Consider the following 23,414-nt stretch of genomic DNA (forward strand, 5'->3'; position numbering starts at 1 on the left):
AAGACTGTAACCCGGTCTCCTCTAGTGGTTAAATGTGAATTCACACCGCTGGTGTGATTGGTTGCCACACGTCAGTTTATTTGACAGTTTGTGATGCTGCAGGGTGTTTCATAATGACATCTATAGAATGAAAGGGCCATTTAGTCAGCGTGGATTTTGTTGTGAAGTCGTGGACGCGGCGTGCTCGTGTTCAGTTTGTCAGAAGTTTATACATATTCAGCAGTGATGCGTTATTAAAAAATAAACACTTTCACAGCATTTATGTGTCGCCCACTGTGAAGTCAGATGAGGTCATTCTGGGTGATGAAACGTTTTTAGTGTAAACCTCGGTGTTGGGTGTGATGTGACGATATGTTTAGTTATGACAGTTGGCGTTGCCATATGTAATGTTGTAAACACTGATAAATATCCTTATTAGTGACAGAGCCATCTGATCAAGTGTGAGGCTGCTTCTCCTCAGCACAGCAGCGACACACTCTGTGCTCTCGTGATTGACATGATTGATTATTTGCCCTGCAGAGTTCTTACTGTTTTCTCTATAAAAATGGTACAAAAGCACTCAAATCTTCACCTTTCTGATAGCTCTTTTCTGTTTTCTTTACCAGCCGAGGACGATGGGCTTTGGGAGAATGGCCCTTCCTACGAGTGTCGCACTCTGCTATTCAAAGCCATCCACAACTTGTTGGAGCGCTGCCTCATGAATCGCAGCTTTGTTCGCATCGGCAAGTGGTTTGTCAAACCCTACGAGAAAGATGAGAAGCCCATCAACAAGAGGTAAGCTGGCACTGCTTGTTCTTGGCCTTATCCTCCTCTTTTTATTTTATAACATTGCTGTTTTGAGTGAGGCTGTGATGTGTTTGGGTGCAGCTGAGTGGGATGAGCCCTGACGTTAGTGGTTGTGTTCCCACTGTTCACTTGGCATGAATACATGCATTCGTGTGCTGGCTGTGGGGAGGAGCAGGTATCGGATAGTATGGATCGTACCAGGGATTTCCTGTTGTGTTTTTGCTGCAGATCCTCTCAGTAAACATTGTGTTTGGGCTGTCTTTCATGTTTGGCCCTTTTGCTGGAGCCCGAGCAAACAAAGGATCTGGCTTCATATGTGTTTGTTGATGTTTTGAAGCCTGGACTGACCTCAGGACTGGGTGCATTTTTGCTGGGGAGGGGAGGAGGTACCCTTGTGCCAGCACCGTCTGTTTCCTTTCTCTCCTCTCACTCTGTGTGTGTGTGTGTGTGTGTGTGTGTGTGTGTGTTGTGTAGCTGAGGTGTCCTCCACCTCCTCGTTGCTATCTGCTGAGCTGGGTTTCTTGCCGTCTGTGTCAGAGTTCATTGATAACAGACAGAGACACGGCTAGTGAGGACAAAATGACCATAGCAGTTCTTCCCCACCAGCTACCCTCCTCACTTTGTCTTCACACTGAACACACAGCCACTGGCTGAAAGCTCCATTGGAGGTCTTTGTAGATAATGCTTTTAAAAACTGCATTTGTAATGTTAGGTGCTGACTAAGATTAAACCATTTGGAGTTGGCATGGTGCTTTTGGTCAGATTTTCCAGACAGCTGATCACGGGGCAGTCCAGCTATTTGATCTTGTGTAGGCACAGCCACGTTTGTTTGTGTTTGCGAGACATTTGCAGCGTCCAGGTTAGAAATTGTGTAAACTGTATCTGCTGCCAGCTTGTTGTTATCACTGCCTCACTGTCGCGTACGAATACGTCTACTGTTTCACTCTCCTACATCTGTAGACAGTTACTCTTGTGTGGTAGCTTCATTTAAACACTGTTATAATAATAGACAAGATGGTACTGAAGATCAAGTAGCTTCTCTCTTGAGCTGTACACATGCCCTGTTTTTAGCTCTATCGCCTCTTTACCCAGTACGCTGATTGCAGAGGGCCCCGGTCAAGGGGAAAAAAACACAATGGTCTTTTCCTCTGCTCTGGAATTCACAGGCCACCCTGTCTGTGCGTCTGGCTTTGCCTCCCTCTCTTTCTCTCCCCTTCCCTCCATCCCCCTCTGCTGTCACGGAGCAGACTGGGCAGGTTATAAATAGTGGTGCAACTACCCTGAATCTCAGTTGTCGTCAAAGATTTTCTTTTCCTCCTCTCCTTTGGTGTGATCTGCAGTGCCCCAGCCGTGCTGGGATTTCAAAAAACACAGCGCCACAAAAGGGTGACAGCAAAGTAACCGGGCTAGTGTCACTGCCGTGTCCCGAACCGCTTTTAATGTAATGCTGTACTGTTAGTTATTCATAAATGGCTCTAGTAATGTTGAACACAGAGCAGAGTCTGACTGTCTTATCCTTCTTTGCCTCTTGTCTCCATGGCAATATTGAAGCTTGCCCTATCAGTACTGTGATAGAGAACTGAGTGTTTACCCCTCGGGAGACCTGATCGTGGTGTGCAGCATGACTCGTTATGACTTATGTCAGTGCGCATATCCAACATCCTTGTCGATGACTGGTTGAGTCCACTGGGAGTGAGTGGAGTCGGAGGGAATTCCCACTCTCATTGTCTTGTGAAAACTCTACTTAACTGTACAATGTTTAACTCCCGGATGCCCCCCACCCCAACTATTGTAACACCATGTAGTTGGATTACTTGACACAGTCGATGTTTGCCAACATAAGCACCTTGCTCTCCTTTCAGTGATTTAATTTAGTGTGACTTTTTCTTCTAAAACACTAATCGACAAGCAAAAGCTAAAATATGAGAATCAGGACGTGGTAAGAAAACTGCAGGTGTGCATGGTCTTTGTAGCTGATTACTATAATCAGAGACGCTGTGTCCAGGAGATACTCATTGTCTTATCTTTCATTTGGAGAGATGAATTAGGAGAACAGTAGTTTTAGAGATCTCCTCATTGAAGCGGTGTAACATAAAGTAGATTTGAGGTTTCTAGACTGAGTCCACGACATCAGTGTCCTGCAGTTATAGTGCCAGGTTTGTTCTTACTGTATCAGTCATAAAACCTTCACAGTGGCCTGCTTGTGTCGTCGTAGCATGCTGGCACCCCCAGTTTAGTGAGTGACTCTGTGATCAACATGTAGACTGAGCGCTTCTTGAATGGCTGTTGGTCTTTTTTAAAAAAGAAAAATCACTCCAGGTTGATTATGGGGGCTGTCCTATCCTGTTTGCCCCTCCTCACAATTCAAACTGACTTTAGTGAGATTGGAAGGTGAGAATTTGAATTCCATCACAACATGACAAAACCAAGTGTTTAGACTATTACTACATATATCGTTATTATATTACCTCAGTCAATGAGGTTATATGATCACCTCGCTCGCTTATGTCTTTCCTGATCTGTCACCTATGCAGAAGCATGCAAGAGCACATTTTTATATTCATTATTCCAGGAATAATGAATATAAAAACTGACTTAAACAGTCATGGAATTAAAAGAAAATCAATGAGAATATATTGTAAATTCTCACTGTGTGCATTTCTACATTTACTCGTAACTGTTTTCAGATGTGATCTGACTGCAGTTGAATCCTCGCTTAAATCCAAACAGGCTTGATTGATTTTGCCCCTTCGTGAGTGCTGATGCGTTATTCCAGCAGTATGTTGTTCTGGATACAAGTGTCTGCTGCAGAGAGCCCAGTCTGGTATAGCTGGACCACAGAGCAGTGCAAAGGTTTACATATACTATTGCTGGATGTTCACCTGTTAACTTCTCACTGCTTTTTGTTTGCTTTGTTGTTCCCTGGTTGGCACTGAGCCACGGTGTATTTACACACTGTATTAATCTGTGTTCAACAGGGCCAAAGTACTTCCATGGAATTGTTATCATGTTGCCTCTTTTCAGTATTTTTTCCCAGTTTTGGAGGAAAATGCACGTGTGTGCTTTGTATCACTTTTATGCCTCTCATTAGTTTTGCTTCTGTGTTTTATGCACCTGTAGTTCAAACAATGCTTTATAGCAGAAAATGTTTGTTTACTTTGACGTTAAATCCATAAGATGCAGACCGACTGGTTGTTTATTGCTGTTGTATGATGGGCTGGTAGATCAGTTGTGTGTAGGCTCTTTGAGAAGTGGTTCTCATCTGGGGAAATATGAAATTGTGATAGGCACATTATTTTCTGTACATACATAGGACGATAAGTATAAGTCACAGTGGATATTTAATGCAATATACAGTGTAGTGTACATGAGTGTACTGCTGGGGCATACTTTTGAATTGGTCAGCAGTCCAAACTTCCAACATTGGAAAAAGATGTTCAAAAGCTGGAACTAATAAATACTGAAACAGCTTGCTGGGTGTATAGCTAAAAATCAGATCTGCAGATGGGAAACGCCGGTCATCCCTCTGATCAGCAGGCGGCTCCTGTGCAGCATCCAAAGTCTCCAGTTGGTGGAGGCTGGGGCCAGCTGACACTGTTCATAACCTCAACCCCAGACCTCAGCACGCCCGTGTTGAAAAGCTTACATCATCCCTGCCCCTCCTCCTCCTCTTCGCTTCTCATTATAGCATGATGTATGTGGCAAACAGTTTTTCTCAATCTAAAAATAATAATAATTAAAATAAAAAACTGCAAAAAGTTGCTCCTCTAGTTATCTTTTATTAGATGACAGACTCGTTTCCATTTGATAAATAAATGGCTGCACGCTGATCAGTTAAATCCCTTTTGTTTAAAACGTGAGCTGCAGCAGCATGAGTCGATCCAGCTGACGGTAATTCTCTTTGTTTGGTGAAAAGGCGGCTCCAAGTTGTGTAGCTTCTGTGAACCTTCTACTGCGAGGTACACTGGCTCCAAGAAAGACAGAGAGGGGGGAGGGAGGCGGGGAGCGAAGGAACAAGCAAGGGAGAGCTCCTCTTGGTTGTCATGGCAGCAGGGAAATGCACCCTGGGATCGAGTGTTTCCAAGGTGAAGCGGGATGCTCGTGCTCAATTGGTCAGCTTAAGGCAGACTAACTCGTCGACTTGCTCCTAATTGGCTGTGCCACTGAAATTCAGAGCAACATTAAATCCAGCCTGCTTTGAGGTTTCAATTTGATCAGGACAAAAGGGATATTATTTCTTTATCTGCATGGCGTGTGCCGTGTACTTGAAGCGGCATTTACAGCATCGACAATGTACTCCAGCTGCGCTGCAATCAGTGTTAGATTACCACTCCACTGTATTTAAAATGTGTGTATTTTTGTTGTGCATGCAGTTGTTGTTATTGTTGAAAGCATCGTTAACAAGTCAAGCTGTTATGAAATGAGGCCAGTCTGCAGCAGCTCGTATTACAAGAGACACACACACTAACAAACATGTCTCCCACACATGCAACTGTCTGCACTTTTCTGCATGACTGTGGCTTATGTGGATGAGCACATTCTTCCGCTATTGTTTTGGCCCGATGTTGGGAGGTGAATGCGCGAGTCCTGGTTCGCTGTGGCAGGCGGAAGCAGAGAGCAGCACTCTGTTAAGTAGGACAGTGCAGGATAAAGGGCCACTGCCTCCAGTCTGGGGCTAAAGTGCTAAATTTATCCCCTCCCTGCTCCCAGCACAACACAAACACACAAACATGTTCGTCAACAATCAGTATGCGAGCCAGTCCACATCGAGGGCAGTCTCGGTGTTGGCACGCAAGTGGCTGGACATAGAACCCGCAGTCAGCGAGGAAAACGCACGTAGTGCAGTCGCACAGATATAGACATGCAGGAGAATTCAGCACCTCTGCTCGGTACCCTGCCCCCAGCACTCGACTGCCTACCCCCTGATCTTGCCCACACTTCATCAGTCTCTCTCTGCAGCAACAGGAACTCCAGGGAGACTGGGCTGAGGGACCATGTGACCCGGTGCTCTGGATATATCATGTTGCTGGAGAGATCCTGTCCAGAAGATAAATATGGCTCTTAAAGGAAAATACCGATAGCTTTCATTGGTATGGTTTGTTTGCTTAATTGCTGCCCAGTGATACAATATTAATGATTCATTTCCCTTGGCGTTACATTAGTGTTACATTTTTAAAGTCCTTGCACCCTCATCTTAGTAAGACTCTATAATCTGTAGCTGTCACCTAAGCTTAACTACATACCGACATCAAACCTGTCAGCTGTGTTGCAGAACTCGTTACCTCACTACTGTAAATTGGTTACAATTTTGAATATCGGAGCAGTTTCCACTGTTTAGTGCCAACCAGAACTGACCAGTCTCTGTTTGTACTGTACCACTGAGAAAACACATTTTAGAAGTCAGCAGTGGAATTCAAGTGCAGCAGCATGACCAGAGTTCCTTGGTCATAGTGAACGATGCGTTCTTAGGTTTCCCCCCACTACCTCGAAGTCACCCTCTCATTTCCTCAGCAGCCGGTGACCCGCATTCCTTCCATTCCTCTCATCTTCCTATGTGACCAGGGGCTATGGTGCAGTACAAGCAAAGGTCTCAAAGAAGTCGTCATAGTTAATCCGTCAGGCGTCACGTCCCCTCATCTGCTCTGCTCTTTTCTGTGATTTGTGTGCTACTGTCTTTAATCCCAACGTTCTGGCAGATGGTCACATTTAAAGATAATATCTTATGGTCGGGGGCATTTCACCTCATCACTGCAGACTCCTGTGCGGCTGCGTCACAGCCTGACCTAACCCTAAAATGTCCAGAAAAGATGGAGGCAGATTTATGGATTGCCAGATGTGTAATCCCTTCCATAGATTACATTGCCAATTACACACACATGTTGTCAAAATAATGACAAACCAGATGTTTGGTTTTAGGTAAACGCCATCTTATCTGGGCTATTATGATAAAAAAAAAAAAGAAGTAATCTGCAGCAGTACTCGCCAAGCACGCTGCTCCAAGCATCACGGAGTTGCCACAGCTCTTGTGTGGGTTTATTTTACCCCCAGTATCTTTTTATTTCTTTATGTAATCCCGAGCTGACTCCGTGATTTTGAAACTGGGGCTCTTTCAGGGCCATAGCGTCTGTTGCAAGAGTCCTTGTTCTTCCTTTTGCTTGAAGGTTTTAATTAATGGCTAAAACCTTTTCACCACATGTGCAGCTTGAGCTTTTAACCTGCTAGTAAAGTCTTGGGCCTCATACTTGCAGGCTTCTGATATTTGTTCTGATAACACGCTAATTAAATTGTTCTGTTAATGAAAGAGATTCTGCCTTTCTGTTAACCTTTCTTTGTTTCATGAAACCTGTAAATTTGGTCATGGCATTCATTTACATTTGCATATAGTGTCTTATAGATGGTAAAAGTGTTACATGCTTTTCAAAAAGCATATCAGCTTATTAGAAAGAAAAGGGACAAAGCGGGCCTTGTCATTGTGGGTTCACTGCAGAAGCCCAGCTTTAATCCGGGATAATGCTGACTAATTGCCCTTAGCTCCGAGTAATGAATCTTTATTATTACAACTGCACAACTCGCTTACTTGTGTCATAATGATCTAATGACCCAGCACACTTTTAAACAGGCTTAAAATTATTTTGTCATTACATACTAGCATAGTAAATGTCCCCCCCCCCCCCACAGGTATACGCTGTTTTATCCTTTTGTCTCATCCTTTAGTTTATGAGTGTAGCATGCTTTGAACAGACAGAATATTTCAACAGATTGGTATCACACAGCTGTGACACGAGCTCCTCTTTGACATGAACATGTGCACCGTCACAGTTGTGCTACAGTTGCAAAGGGATGATGTAAATGTGGTAATGTGCGTAATGTCTGGCTCACATTGAGAAAATGGCTTTTAGCTGATTGTGTGTGTGTGTGTGCGCGCGCGTTTGTGTGTGTGTGTTACATGCTAAATGGGGAGGCAGCTAGAACCCGACTTGCTGTCAGGGTTATGTCAGTATTATCTTTAGTCAGCTACGGCAGTATCCGTGTGCGGTTGTGATACACTTGCAGAGGATCGGATTTCTCCTCTTTTTATGGACTTGTCGTTCTATCTCCATCCATTTTTCCTTCCCTTCCAAGTTTAATCTGACGCGTATAAAGAGACTCAGCCCCCGTCTCCGTTCGTGGCAGAGGGAAATCAATTCAGCGTAATAGAGCTCTGCATGTGTGAAAGTGCTGGCCTTAAGATTTTTAGTTTGGTGTTTTCCCCAGCTCTGAGCCTCCTGTGTACACCAGCTAGAGCTGGTGTGTGTCTCTGGGCCTTGTGTGTTTTTGTGTTTATGTTACTTGGCAGTAGACAGCAGTGTTGTTTTTCCCAGTGGTCAGGTGGCTAGACAGTAGGGAAGATTATATCACCCTGGAAATGTCCTCAAATTCACTGCTGTTTACCGCTTTAATCCTTTTTCTTCTTGGCCTTGCCCTGCTGAGCAAAATGACACAAATGAAAATCTTCTGTTTCATTTCTCAAGCCAAAGGCAACCGTGGCATTTTACATTAAAGTCAGATTTGCACCGCCTTTCTGTGTATGTCCTAGTAACAGGCATGCAAACTAAACAGTAACACTGTTACTGTTAAGGAAAACAGACTGTTTTGTTCTTTGTAAGAGAAACGCCTTTCACAACTAACCACACTTTCTTAGCATGAACATGGATAAACAGTTGTGACTGAGCGGTGACATAAAAGACTCCGTGTGTGATTGCTGCCAGCTCCAGAATCATTGTTTATTAATGTTGTGCCAGAATCTGTGCCTATGCCAGCATGTCTTGTCACTGCTGCAGCACATGACCAGTCAAAACATGTTTACATGCCCCAGATTGTAATAACAAGCTGTTACAATGGCAGATAACCATGTATTGGACAGCCCAGAGGTGACTGATGTTTACAGTAAAGCAAAATGACCAGAAGTGAAAGGGCCTTTGTTTTCCCCTGAGGAAGGCGCACTGGTTGTTGTGCTGAGGAAGTGTACAGCAGCTAAACGGAAGCCCACGTCTTAGAGCGGAGCAGCCGGACGAGCTCGACAAACATCTGTGGAATGTCACAGCTCGACTGTAACCTTCCTTTTTCTCTCTTCTGTCTTTTCACAACTTCCTCCCCCCAAACTCTTCTTGTCACTTCATGCTAGGGCTGGGCCATATTATACCGTTCACGGTAATACCGGTATAATGTTAGGCAATGATAGGAAAATGAAATATCGCGATAGAATATGAGTAAAACGCGCATGCGCAGTGCCTTTGTTTTCATACGCACATGGCCGATTGTTGAGTGAAACAGATGAACCAGAATTGGTTTGTAAAAATGGTGCAACTTCAGTGATGTGGAACTGGTTTGGTGTTTGTCCGTCAGATACACGACAAAGCACATTTTTTTGCAGAACATGCAAGCGGCCGTCGTTATTGTCATATTTGTCGGACTAAGATGCTCTTAAATCTGGGAGTAATCTGGGTCCTAAACTCCGTATGCTTCAGGTCAAACAACACTGCAGCATCACTTAGAGTTAAAAACTGTCTAAATTCTTTCATCTTTAATAAAACGATCAGCATTGCTGCTTTACCAGGTGTAACTATGAAGTTTAACTTCCAGGCATCCATGAAAACAAAATGCATTACATTTAACGGAGTTAGAAGCTAGCAGGAAGCTAGCGGAAGTTAGCTCGCTAGTTTCGCTAGTTACCTAAGCATGATATAGCATGTTCTGACTGAGAGATTTCTGAAAAAAATCAAATGTACAGCTCTGCTATCACTTCCAACATAAATGAAGACAGAAAACTAAACAGCAGTGACGTTTGTAGGGTTACTGAAGTTGGGCTAGCTGGTATATAATGATGTGCTACGTGATCGCTAGCGACACAGCTATGTTAGCATAACATAAACAGTGAAGCTGGAGGACGAACACTAACACTTTTCCACTTATAAAAGTTAACGTTAAGGTTCCTCATGGTTAGAGACAAATGCAATCGCATGGCAGGATGCTGTAAAAGGACCAAACTTCAGTCAGGAGAACAACTGAGATAATCCATCCACAATACGAGGTTAGTCATTAATATACTGCAACAACATGGGAATAGAGCAGCTGTGATAGAATACAGCATTAATGAATCAATGGTACAGAAGTGGAGGAAGCAAGAAGAATGAGTTGAATAAAGTTTGATTTATCTGACTGCTTTGTTTTGCTTAATGTGCCTTATAATCCTGTGCACCTTATGGTCCGAAAAATACGTACTGCACACTGCAGTTTAATGTTGCAAAGCACCTCTTTTTAACTTCAGTGAATATTATACATGGTTATGCTCAGGATATGTCAGCACATTTCTACTGGAAATGCCTTTTGGTTAAACTTTCAGCAAGGAATTTGCATTTGCACTGTTACGTTTTTATAAAGCTTTAATGTACATAAAAACCAGCTTCTTGTTTAAGTGAAAATAAATGATAGGTTGTCTTTTTTGCGCTAGTAATGTTGTGGAGTTGTATTTTGTCTCGCATCAATTATATCGTCAGTTATATCGTTATCGCAAATTTTCAAATATATATCGTGATAAATATTTTTGGCCATATCGCCCTGCTCTACTTCATGCTCCGTGGCTTACAATCGACTTCTGATTCTGCACAGGTCAAGTTTCATATTACCTTTCTAACTCTGTGCGTCGGTGTGTCATTCCTATGCTCAAACAATACAACAGTTCCCAGAAGACTTTTTGGCATTCTCTAAACCTTGTTTTACACTCTCCCAATTAAAACTGGATTAATAACAATAATAAAATGCTTTATTATATGGTTTTATCCAACAAAAGGATGTCTTATAAACAGAAACAAATATGAAAAGCAAGAAAGAAAGTTATAACAGTGATACCACCAAAGTGCAGTTCACATGAACTTAATGTAGCTCAGGCAGTGAATGGTTTCATTGATTTCTGGGAACCTTGGATAAAGATGATGGCAATGACAAAGGTAAACAGGTGTACTTGGACTCGGTGTTGTGCAAATAGAAAAGTGGCAAAAGGCAAGGCTAATTGTGTTGTATGTGAGACACTAAGGAAGGAACAAAGGACTTGTATCAATTACCCAGGCAGAGAGATCGAGCTGGAAAGGATGTGCAGCAGGCTGGGGTGATTAAGGATGTGCTAACGAGGGAAGGGAATGTGCTCAGATGGTGGAAGGAGCTTTTTGAAGAGTTGATGAATGTAGAAAATGAAAGGAGCACAGTGAATCAGGAAGTGCAGATAATTGGTAAGGAGAAGAGGGGGTAGCTGGGAAGAGGAGAAAGGTAGCTGACCCAGACGAAAGTAGCAAGGTTTATGTGCAGAGCTGTAGTAAAAACAGGGGATTAAGCTGTTGATCCACACCAGGAAATTATGCTGAGACGAGAGGTGATGATCATTGAGCAGCAGTATGGCTTCATGCTGAGAGAGAGCACTACAGATGTGATGTTTGCTTTGAGAGGTCAGAACGAGTTTCACTCTGTTTTTGTGGATGTACAGTGCCAAGAGAGCAACCGTGGGACTGCCTGAGGAAGTGAGACGTGGTAGAGACGTATGCCAGGCTGGTGCAGAATATATACGAGGACAGTGGTGAGGTGTGTGGTAGGAGTGACAGATGGGTTCGAGGTGGGGGTGGGATTCCACCGGGGATCAACTCTGAGCCCCTTCTTGTTTGCACTTGTAGTGATGGACAGGCTGACAGATGAGGTCAGGCAGAGTGAGCGTAGGGAGCACTCACTACCGGAGAGGCGGAGGTATGTTCTCCAGAGAAGGAGCAAGACAAAATAACATGGAGTCGAGGTAGTGAAGGTTGATAGGTTTAATTACCTGGGGTCAACCATCCGAAGCAACAGGCAGTAGACACGAGAGGGGAAGAAGAGTGTGGAGGCCGGGTGGAGTCAGGGGTGACAACAAGACGGTAGTGAGACCTGCTTTGGAGACTGTGGCACTAACAAGAAAACCAGAGGCTGGACTTGAGGTGGCAGAATTGAAAATGCTTCAGCCTGTGTGTGTTGATGCATGTGAAGGCGACAGAGGAATACAAGAAACTGAGTTGTTTGTTAGTGAGACGGTCATTATCATATCATCTGTTTGTGCTACTTATCAAACTATCCCTGCTGAAGGTGCTCTCCGTGCTCCGGTCCACCTGTGCCGCCGCACAGGTCGCTGGTCTTCAGCACCTCATTTTCATGCCAGTCCAGCCGAAGGCAAGTGTGCCCACCTGCCGCCTTTGGTATGTGGCCACGCTTCAAACCCTCACCGGATTGTCTTATTGTTTCCTTACCAAGCTGAGGGCCATTTGCATTTGAGAGGTGAAGCAGGCCTTGCCTCTGTGGACAATCAGAATGGCATGTGAGCAAGCGTCTGCTGTGTGTGACAGTGAAGAGAGTAAAAGGAGGAGAGCAGATCAGAGAGCAGCCTAAGCCATTTGCCAGTTAATAGATGAAGAGCAGAAGAGAGGGAAGTGGGAGGAAAGGTGGAGACGGATAGAAAAGATGATTAAAAGATCTCGAGGTTGCTTTTTCAGGCTACGTCAGCCTGTTTTCTTTTATAGTCGTTCTAAACATGACAGACATAAAAATGTGAAGCGGGATCCCACAAATCTAGTTAATGAACATAATACTCTGACAAGCATCACGCTGTTTTAAAGGCTGTTTAACTCAGCACTTTAGATGCACTGCAACCTGTTTCATCACATCATTCTTGAAATTATGCTTGAATTCCTTTAATAATTTGACAGACCAGAGGAGATACTTAGTTCTTTCTGTGTCCATTAGCTCGAGCTTTGTCTGCTGTTGACAGCTGGTGGTTTAATTGCAGCCACGCAGTCTTTTGTGGTACTCAACGCTGGCCTTGACTTTTGGCCTCCTTTTTCCTCTCCAAGTGCAAGCAGTGTCTCGCTGCGGTGGAGATGACATTCTGAAATCCCAGAGAAGCTGAGTCTTGAGGCAGGTTCAGCACAAAGTAACAGACACAATGCGTGCCCCAAGGGATCCCTCTGGGGATTCCTGGTGAACCTTAGGCAAAGTATAAAGCTTCTGAATGAAGTCATAATTTCATTTGGAATCGAGTTGGGATGGGACTCCTACAGGGATGTCAGTGTTGCTTTTAAAGGAGCATCGTTTGCACATGATTTTTACATTTTTGTGATTTATTTTTTCGTGTGTATTCCGTACAGACTTGAGAGCATTACGTTTCAGCATGAAGGTCAGTAATGATTAGAGATGGGGGTGACTTGATAGAGCATTCTATCAATGCAAATATTCAGAATACTATAAACAAGAGGGTTCATCTCACGCACGACCATCCTGGGATAAGGTCAGCCGAGCAAACTTGCATCAAATTGGTTCAACTGAGAAATCATCCAACCCTGGACACACTTAGGTTAACAAAGTTGCCTCCTAATTCAAAGCAAGCTAATGGCCTGCCATGTCTGGCAGGTTGGTTGCCCAGAGCTTGTTGCACGTTAACAGCAATTTCTAATTGAAAGGCAATAGGAAGCAACCTTTGTGCAAACAGTTGCAGTCTGACTTGGACCAAGTGCGAGTTTGTCAAAGTTGTGTAAATAATTGCTACCTGATATATAAATGCAGACAGAATGCCAACATGTTGCCATCAGTCTGAATTCATCTTTGTCACATGTTGTGTGGGCTCAACTAGGGCTGTGCGATATGACCAGAATCTCATGTCCCGATATAAGACAGCTGCGCGTCGTGTAGCTGGAGTCGAGTGTTTTAACCGATGCATGAAACGATACATTTTAGACATAAGTTGTAACGGCGCCGTTTTCTTTGTATTTATTACACGGCGTGCTGCGGGGAAAAGCCTGTTCTAACGTTTGAGTCTAAGCTTTATTTTTTAGCACCTGGCGGCTCTTTTTTTACTTCTCATCTGTAAATAATCTGCTCTTTCACGTGATTCAGTTTATTTTGAAAAGTCTCAACAGGATCTTGAGCTTTATTGTGAAAGGTTTATGTGGAAAATAAACAAGCGGACACGCGATGCTGTTACCGTTGTTGTTGCTAACGACAACGCATAAAAACAGGCGCTTGTCTGTCAGCAGTGTGGGTATATTAAATATAAGAGAAAGAGAACTTTAATAAATGAATATAACCACTACAGTGACCATCAGAACGATTAAAAAATATTGCTGTAAACAGTTTATTTTGCGACACCACGAAACAAACGACAGCGTAAAATGAAACGATTTTTATATCGTCAGCATAGGGCTGCTTTGGGTATTTGGGTTGCTGCCCCAAACGTAATAATTAAACGCAACAGATGAGACTTTCAGTGATTTATCGCAGTTTATTGCCGTCTTATCAGAAACAGATTGCATGTAATTGCAAACTTGACCACATTTAATTTCAGACTGATAGCAGCGTTTATAGCAGGTTTTAGGGACGCTGTCATTTTGCAGCCACAAAACAACATAATTTCCTGTTTTTAAAAAAGGTTTTAAATAGCAATGCAAAATGCCATAATATAATCTATCTTATTGTGATGATATCATACCATGGGGTGTCTGCTCTGGTGATTCCCACCTATAGTAGCCATGTACCAAAATCATTTACTCAGAAGTCCCAGTACTGCTCGACTCATCTTAGCTAGCGGAACAACCCGCCACTCTTACCAGCAGCTGTTGGCCGCTGTATGTGTCTGTCTTGCACACTGTGTGCGCACATGGTTTTACATCCTCCAGCTTGCTGTGGGTGTTTGGAGAAGGATTAAAGTTGGATCAATGCAGTGTGTTTGCGAATGTCACACGTGGGGACAGGATGGTGAACACTAGCAGAGAGACTTGACAGTTTGTGCTACATTTAGTCACAGTGCAAGTTTTACCAAATCCTGCTCCGTGTGTGTGTGTGTGTGTGTGTGTGTGTGTGTGTGTGTGTGTGTGTGTGTGTGTGTGTGTGTGTGTGTGTGTCAGCAGTGAGGAAATGTATCTCATGCTGTTGATGTTGCGGTGCTTTTTAGGCCAAGTGCTGATCAAGCACCTGTTGACATTTAAAAGCATCTCTGTGCAAATTGCTGTGCAAAAATCACATTTAATTTGCCGGCCTACAGGATTCTGAAACACTGAAGTTACAGAAGGCAACAAAAAAAAAAAAAAGATTTTAAGCTGCAACTACATATTTAAACAGTTTAAAACAAGACGACAGAAGGATAACGTGACATTTGGGTGTTTAAAGTGAGATTCTCACACTAGGAAGTAATATGATAATTTAGTATGACTGTTTAAATGTCAGCAGCTGGCATGTCGAGTAATCTTTTTAACCTGTCAGCTGACACACTGACACACCAATCTGTACAATCACATTTGTAAAGAAATTGGTGTGTGTGTGTGTGTGTGTGTGTGAGAGAGTGTGTGTGTGTGTGTGAGAGAGAGAGTGTATTTGGTTGTACTTCTGCCTGCTGAGCCACAGATGGCAGCCCTTTACCTCAAGCTTACAAGTGCCCCACAAACACAGATGTGTGTGAATGTGTGGTGTCAGGTTTTCTTTGCATGTGAGAAGAGAATGGCGTGCTGTATTTCTGTCGATGTCTGCAGAATGTGCCGGCACATTTTTACCTCACTCCCTCCCTTCCTCTTTTTTTCTCTCTCCTTGTCACTCTCGAAGCTGTTCACCTCTTTCCTTCCATGTACATAAATACACTACTGTATTAGTAAGTTGGCCTGGTTGGCCAGCAACAAAGACACTGCATTCAGTGCACGACAAGAGCAGTCTATCCAATTCTTAGAAAGCCAAGAATAGATCCTGAGGGGGGGGGCGGGGACACCACTACCCCTGCAAGCCCGTACTAGTCAAAATTTGCCGCCACCTTAACAATTTGGCTCCACGCCGTGAAAGCGGGAGGGGTGCTGGTGGTTTGGCGACGCGTCTTGGCTCCATAACTGGAGGGTGTTTTTCACAGCGCACACACCCCGTAAGATACGCACTGCAGTCAAAGAATCCTGTTGTATATGGCTGCCTGGTTACCTGAGCTGCTGCGACACACCTCCCAGACAAAGGTGTCTTTGCTCTCTCCTATCATGTGGCCTAATTGCCCAGATGTCTCCTTGCATCAGTTAGTTAAGAAATGTCTCCTTGCCAACTTAATGGCAATAAATGTGATTTGTTATTATTTACATGTAGGTACAGACACGATCTGCGGTGGTTCTTCAGCTTTAGTCATTCAGAGTTTTACTGTAAAATAATTGTAAAACACACGTGAATCAACAGTGCACGAGAACCACGTTTAGATACGATTAGAAAAACGTGGAGTTGTTTAAGCCGTCATGTTGTGATTGCACAGAGGGTGCTGGTTCAGGCTGTTCCATTGCAAATGAATGCCACAGGTACAGCACAGCTGCACTATGATGTGTGACTGTTGCACATGTGACTTTGTTGTTTGGGGGTTAAAATAAAGGGAGGGGGGGGGGGGGGGGGTACCCAAAATCAACACTGAGAGGAAGTGTCAAAAGTCATAAGATAAGATAAGATAACCTTTATTAGTCCCACACGTGGGAAATTTGTTTTGTCACAGCAGGAAGTGGACAGTGCAAAAGTTATGAGGCAAAAATTAGAATACAATAAGAATAAATACAGTACACAACTGTACAGAATAGAATAAAATACTATATACAGTAGAATACAATAAAATAAATATACAATAAGATAAAAATAGAATACAAATACAAATACTATATACAACTGAGTAAAAATACAACGATGACAGAAAGGATTATTGCACTTAGTGTTATTGCACATGTATGGATGTGTGTGCTTGTTCAGTTAAAGTCTTTGTTGTGGAGTCTGACAGCAGTGGGGAGGAAAGACCTGCGAAATCTCTCCGTCCCACACCGTGGGTGCCGCAGTCTCCCACTGAAGGAGCTGCTCAGTGCTGTCACAGTCTGCTGCATGGGGTGGGAGACGTTGTCCATCAGGGATGACAGCTTAGCCGCCGTTCTCCTGTCACTCACCACCTCCACTGGGTCCAGAGGGCATCCTAGAACAGAGCTGGCCCTTCGGATCACCCTGTTCAGTCTCTTCCTGTCCCCAGCAGAGATGCTGCCGCCCCAGCAGACCACACCATAAAAGATAGCAGAAGCCACAACAGAGTCATAGAATTTCTTCAGGAGTGGGCCCTCCACTCCAAACGACCTGAGTCTCCACAGCAGGTACAGCCTGCTCTGCCCTTTCCTGTAGAGGGCGTCTGAGTTATGAGTCCAGTCCAGTCTGTTGTTCAGATGAACACCAAGGTACCTGTAGCTGTCCACAGCCTCAATGTCCATACCTTGGATGTTCAGTGGTTGCAGTGGAGAATGCTTGTGCCTGCGGAAGTCTACCACCAGTTCCTTGGTTTTACTGGCGTTGATCTGGAGGTAGTTCAGCTGGCACCAGTCCACAAAGTCTTGGGTCAGACCTCTGTACTCCTTGTCGTCCCCATCAGTGATGAGGCCGACTATTGCAGAGTCATCAGAGAACTTCTGCAGGAAGCACTGGGTGGAATTGTGGGAGAAGTCTGCAGTGTAGATGGTGAAGAGGAACGGAGCCAGAACCGTTCCCTGTGGGGCCCCCGTACTGCAGACGACCCTGTCCGACACACAGCCCTGAGTCCTCACATACTGTGGTCGGTCGGTGAGGTAGTCCAGGATCCAGGTAGTGAGGTGATGGTCCACTCCAGAGTTCTCCAGCTTGTCCTTTAGAACCGAGGGAAGAATAGTGTTGAAGGCACTGGAGAAATCAAAGAACATGATTCTCACAGTGCTTCCAGCGGTCTCCAGGTGAGCGAGGGAACGATGTAGGAGGTGAATGACGGCATCATCCGCGCCAATGCCAGGCTGGTAGGCAAACTGAAGTGGGTCCAGTGATGAGCTTATTAGGCGCCGAAGCTGAGCCAGGACCAACCGCTCCAGGGTCTTCATCAGGTGGGATGTGAGAGCCTCCGGCCTGTAGCTGTTGAGGTCCTTGGGGCGTGAAGTCTTTGGCACTGGTACAACACAGGAGGTTTTCCAGAGCTGTGGGACTCTTCCCAACCTCAGGCTCAGGTTGAAGAGGTGCTCCATATTTCCTGGATTACAGTTGCTTATTGATTTAATGATAATAACGACTGATATGATCTCTCATGTCTGTCGTTGTAACCACAGGAGCGATCTCTTGCAGTTGACTTGAAACAGTTTGTCTTCTTGCTTTTTTTTTTTTTTTTTTTTTTTTTTAATCACTCAGTAAAGCTGGGCTTACACTCTGCGATTTTTGTCCCATTTTAGCCGTGCGACCATTTTGGTGATCGGCCCGATTCTGGCCTTCATCGTGCGTCGTGTAGTATACGCCGGGTAACGAGAAGCGATTAACACCTCACGACCAGCTCCCGATCATCAATCGCTTGGTCGTGAGGATTTCAAACCGTTGTGAGGGTGTCACCGCAGCTGCTCACACTGAGCACGTGCAAAGACATAAACGTCGGTGAAAAAGACGGAGCAGCAGTGCAGCGTGTGATCTGGACACAAGCGATGGAGGCACACCTTGTAGAACTTTGGCTCATCCGAGCCTTTTCAATGTGGCCTCACAAAATTATCACGACCACAACAACCGTGAAAATAGTTGGATTTACTCTGCTGCTCAATCACAGCTGCCTGATCAATGTTTTTCATTAGCAATTTAGCAAAGTTGATGTGGTGGTGTGTGTGTGTGAGTGAGAGACAGAGAGGGAGAGCGACAGATTTTCTGTTATAACCTCATATATCCATTTTTATGGGCGCACAGTGTGAGCACTCGGGTCGCATCAGAGCATCGGGCCATATAGTGTGAGACCCTGCATCGTGACCTATGAACTTCTAACCCTGCGAGTCAATCGTGCAGTTTGAGCAGGAGCTGGATAACGCGACTGAAAAAATCGCAGTGTCTGCCCAGCTTAAGTGAGCTGCATATGCAGGGCAGATCTGCAGTGTAGAATCGAGGCTGAGGTTACAGATTGCATTAGTGACAAGAAAGAAATTGGACTTTGATTAACTTTATTCTAGCCAAACCTGATCCATCAGACGTGCCAAGTTCGGCCCAGGCACTGACCTTTGCAAGTACGACACCTCTTAGTACAAACAATTATGTGTGGCTCATTAAAGGCAAAGAAGCAATCGTGCTCTAAAAACCTCATAACAATGGAGAATGCCCGCTTGATGTGTGGAATTTGATTGCCATCTGCAATAACGCTCACTTGCTCAGGCTGCTCACACTTTAGGAGAACTTTATCAAGGCAATTTGTTTTTCTTTCACAAGACTGGAAGGTCTTTTCTCCCCATGTCGATCTGCCTCGCTCTGCTCCTTTCCTTTAATCCTCTGCACAGGAGGTGTGTCAGTGCCGGAGAGACGGGTAGAGAAGACTGATATTAGCTTAACCAAATCCTCAGAGGAGGCAACCCTCTCTGATCCACTTCCAAATTCACTTCGTCCTTACCCATTTGGTCATTTGCCACACACGCTGCCTCTTGCGCTAACTGTGTGTGTGTGCGTGCATGTACACGTCAGAGAGAGGAAAGCCTGCCGACAATGCTGTGCATCCCCCCCGGTCCCTTCTCCCTCAGTCTGCCCCGTCCTTGCTTTACTTCTTTAAGTTGTTGCTGCTGAGGTCAGACTGGCACAGGCAGGCTTTGTTGTGAGCACAAGAGCGTGTGTGAGGGAGGGAGGGAGGGAGGGAGGGAAAAGGTACTGTTTTGCTGTTAAGCATTTTGGCCACAATGCCAGAAGTAGTCGTGGCTCGCCTTTCTGTTTTACTCTGGATGGGATGTACAGACGCACACTTGAACTCCAAACCACCTGTAAGCATTGCTGTGCAGACTGACTTGCATCCCGGTCTCTGCACATGCTATTGAAGTCTTTAAATACCCACTCGTGTGTCATCGATTGAAAGGATTAGGATTGAACTCTGGAAACCTTTATCATCCACTCTGTTATCGGAATAAAAAAAAGTGGCGCAGGCTATCGGAGCAATTTAATAGAGGCATAGGAGGCATCTTTGAATCAGATAAGTAGCTTTTACTCCCTCGGGTCTCTCTGGAATCGTTTTTTTTCTTTCTATCCAAAGTCTCTGTCATGTTGAAGCAGGATGTAGGTGAGACGTGAGATTCCATTATATCTGACACACACGAAAGGGAAAAACCACACACAGGTTTCTATAATCATTTTTTCTCTCTCTACCTTTCCTCTCCCTGCCATCTCCTCTGTTTCTGTCTTTGTGAATACGAACTTGAACTAGACTATGTGATCTGCTCATCCTTTTTTCTTTACTTTTTCTTTATTCTACTCCAAAGTCTGCTGGAGTTATTCACTGGAAGTCTTTTCAAAGGTGCATTTGAAAGTAGTGTAATCCCAAATGACTCATCTCACTCTCTTTCTCACAGTGAGCACTTGTCCTGCGCCTTCACCTTCTTCTTACATGGCGAGAGCAACGTGTGCACCAGCGTGGAGATCAACCAGCACCAGCCTGTCTACCATCTCACAGAGGAGCACCTTACTCTGGCTCAGCAGGCATCCAGCCCCTTCCAAGGTGGGTCACTGCTGTGTGTTACCCAGCCTTCAGTGACGTGCAAACATGTGACATAACATCAAGTCACGTCGTCATGTTGTTGAATTTGGTTTATAATGGTTTCAGCTGCGTGGTGATGGGCATGTCGCTCCTACTTGTTATCATAGTGCAGGCATAGATATGTGAATTAGTTCAGCAGTCTTTTTACATTTTTCCTGAGCAGATTAAACTAGTGCAATATGAACAATTTATATCTTCACAACTATTGAAATGAATATTTAAACTGTCTTCTCGTTAAATTAGATAAAGACTTAGTTAACTGTCCAAGCATTTGTCCAGAGGTATTACTAAAGTGTCTGTAGAGTAACAAGACTTTGGTGTCACCTCATAATTTCAACCTGACCTTATGAATGAAGATCTGCTGCACACGAAGATTCCCCAAAGTCTGGTGACTGGCAAAAAATCAACGCAAACAGGAAGTTCCTAATAATGTGTCAGGTTGATTTGATCTGCCAGACCTCACCCTCACATATTGTATTTTTTCAAATGGCAGTAAAATAATTTTTATGAGGGTTGTTGCTTGTTGTTTGCACAGAGATGCTTTTTTTGTATCTTTAATTTTGTGCATAAAACTACGTTGTAATCCAATAAAAATCTACCAAATAGTACAGAATGATCCCAGACAAATGAAGCACAATAAATATCGCGGTTGCCCTGTATCGGCTGCAGGACTTTATTACTTAAGACTTAAAAAACAAAACTGGATTCTCTGGATTTTGCTCTTCAAACAAAAGGCTTATTTTTACACTGAATCAACACATTATTGCAAATTTTCTGCTGCTTGTCATTGTAAGTTTTTCTGAAATAGATTACACAAGTCATTACAACAACGTGTCTGCTGCTGAGGACACAAACCACAAAGTTTAGAATTAAAGTTGATGAATTATTCAGTGTGAGAAAAATGTCAGAGCTGTAAATAAAATCACATTTAAAGTTTCAACCCCACAGCCTCTTGAACCGTTGTTACGGTCAAATTTATTTTCTTCTTTGGATTCAAAGTAACAGGTCACTCATGCAGAGTGGCAACTTTTATCTTACAGTTACTTTAGACTGTTGAACACGCATAAATGGATTTTAATAAAATACTAATACTGCTTGTTTACATCATTGTATTTTGCACAACTCTGTTGCTTGTGAAGCTCGCACACAAGAATTTCACTCACATGTGCTGTACCAATGTACCTGCACATGTGATGTGACAATAAAAGTGATTTGATTTGATTTGATGGTTAACAAAAGTGTAGAGATATATTTTTTCTGAATGAAATGGATCAGCAGTCTGTGTGTTCGGTGCTGTTTGTAAGATAAATCGTATGTGATCTTCTGTCGCGCTGTCTTTCGCTGCTCTTTGGCTCGCAGACAGCTCAATGAAAAGTCACACCCCATCCAAATGTTCGTGTAGCGACTTTAATATGCATAGTTTCATACTCGTGTAGGAAGAAAACAGATTGCTTTATGAATACGGTCATTAGATGTAAAACTGCTATCACACACCCATCCTGTTGATTCTTCTATTAGTAGAGAGGTATGAGTGTCGTGTCATTATCTAGTACTCGGCTCTTTCATTTGCATACTTTGCTGACTTGCCTCGAGTGTTCTCTCAGCAGCGTTGGACCGCACGAATGCGCTCGGCTGTGATGTAACGTGTCCCCCTGCACAGAGATGATGCAGAAATTAAAATCATGCATAGCTAAAATGAATGTTTTGTGGAAATTTGACAAACCAGCCCTCACGAGGCTTATCTTTATTTAATCTTTGTGCACCAATAAAAAATAAAAAAATAAACCCAGTTGGATGAGACGTTTTCCCAGAGGAAAAGTTTGCCGCCTTTACCTTTCTCATTTATGGCTGGATAGATGTGATGCAGCTGTCCTCTTTTTCTCTGTACGCCCCCTCCAGAGTAATAATAGTGATCACTTCCTCCATTCGCCACAGTAATTCATGTACAGACGGCCCCTTTAGTGTCTCTAGAGACCTCATGAAGGGAGGTGATAATACCTCTCAGTTAAAGACGAGTACTTTAGATAAAAATAAAAAGACTATCAGAATTTAGCATGCAGATACGTATGGTGATGTTTATGGGGTTTTCCAGTTATTTAGAAGGATTATATTGCTCACCAGCTAAGAGTAACTTTCGACTGTTTTGTTAGTCTTTAAATACTTAAATGGCAATATCTCGCCGAGTTTCCATCCTGGTCAGGTAATTGAGGGCTCAAGGTTTTCAGAGATGCACACTGACACCTCTTCTCTTTTCACTGAGTGATAATGCTGCTGAGTACGCTCATACAAGTGATCCACAGGAGCAGTTTATTAGAATGATGCATTCGTTTTTGTAGCATTGGAAACACCCTCATGCAGCCCAGCTATGTGAAACTGATGCGTACACCTGTCTCTACTGTGAGAGCGTGTGTGTCTGTGTGCAGGTGTGCGTTTTCACCGCCGCAGTGTGTATCCTCCTGGCTAACCAAGCATAGCACCGAGAAAGGCCTGACTTCCATCCCCCTTTATCCATCTATCCCCCCCCCCCCCACCTCTGCCAGCTTGGTTTACTGCGCGGCAGAGCGCTCTGGCGGGCAGACCTCTCCAGGATGTGACCTCATAAAAGGGCGCAGAGTGAATGTAATGAACTCTCAGCCCATTACACTGATCTGAGCACATTTGACATGTCTTCAGGGAACCAGAGATGGACTCACAGCCAGAGAGAGGGGCAGGAGGGGTAGCTCGAGAGAGGGGAGGATGAGGTGCGGTGGCGATCAGGGGGAGGGGGGTAAACCATTTCCATAATTGTGCTGAATTTGATCTCTCCTCCACAATTGGCCCGAGGTCTTACGAGCGCGTGTGCGCACAGCAAGAAGTGCAGAAAAGGAAGGAGCAGGGCTGAATTTAATCAAGGTTAATGTGATCGTCCATAGCTGGATGTTGTCGTGCATCTCAACGTAAATAACCTTTTGTTCTTCTCTCTGTTGGGTTGTTTTCGCTGAGGTAGTGCGTTCTGTAGGCTGAAGCGAAACAGTACGCCGAGGGGCGTTCGGGGCTCGCGTCTAGATGA

General features: G+C 44.1%; 1 protein-coding gene across 1 annotated transcript in view; it reads left to right on the top strand.

Annotated features, from left to right (window-relative positions):
* The window catches only part of med13a (mediator complex subunit 13a), a 71,538-nt gene that overhangs the window by 20,068 nt on the left and 28,056 nt on the right, over positions 1 to 23,414 (top strand). Inside the window, exons 3-4 of the mRNA XM_080866413.1 lie at positions 606 to 774; positions 20,181 to 20,326. Coding sequence (XP_080722539.1) covers positions 606 to 774; positions 20,181 to 20,326 — 315 coding nt within the window. The remainder of the gene's footprint in view (positions 1 to 605; positions 775 to 20,180; positions 20,327 to 23,414) is intronic.

The sequence above is a fragment of the Rhamphochromis sp. 'chilingali' genome (assembly GCF_963969265.1).
Source record: "Rhamphochromis sp. 'chilingali' genome assembly, chromosome: 19".
In the NCBI taxonomy this organism is placed as follows: Eukaryota; Metazoa; Chordata; class Actinopteri; order Cichliformes; family Cichlidae; genus Rhamphochromis; species Rhamphochromis sp. 'chilingali'.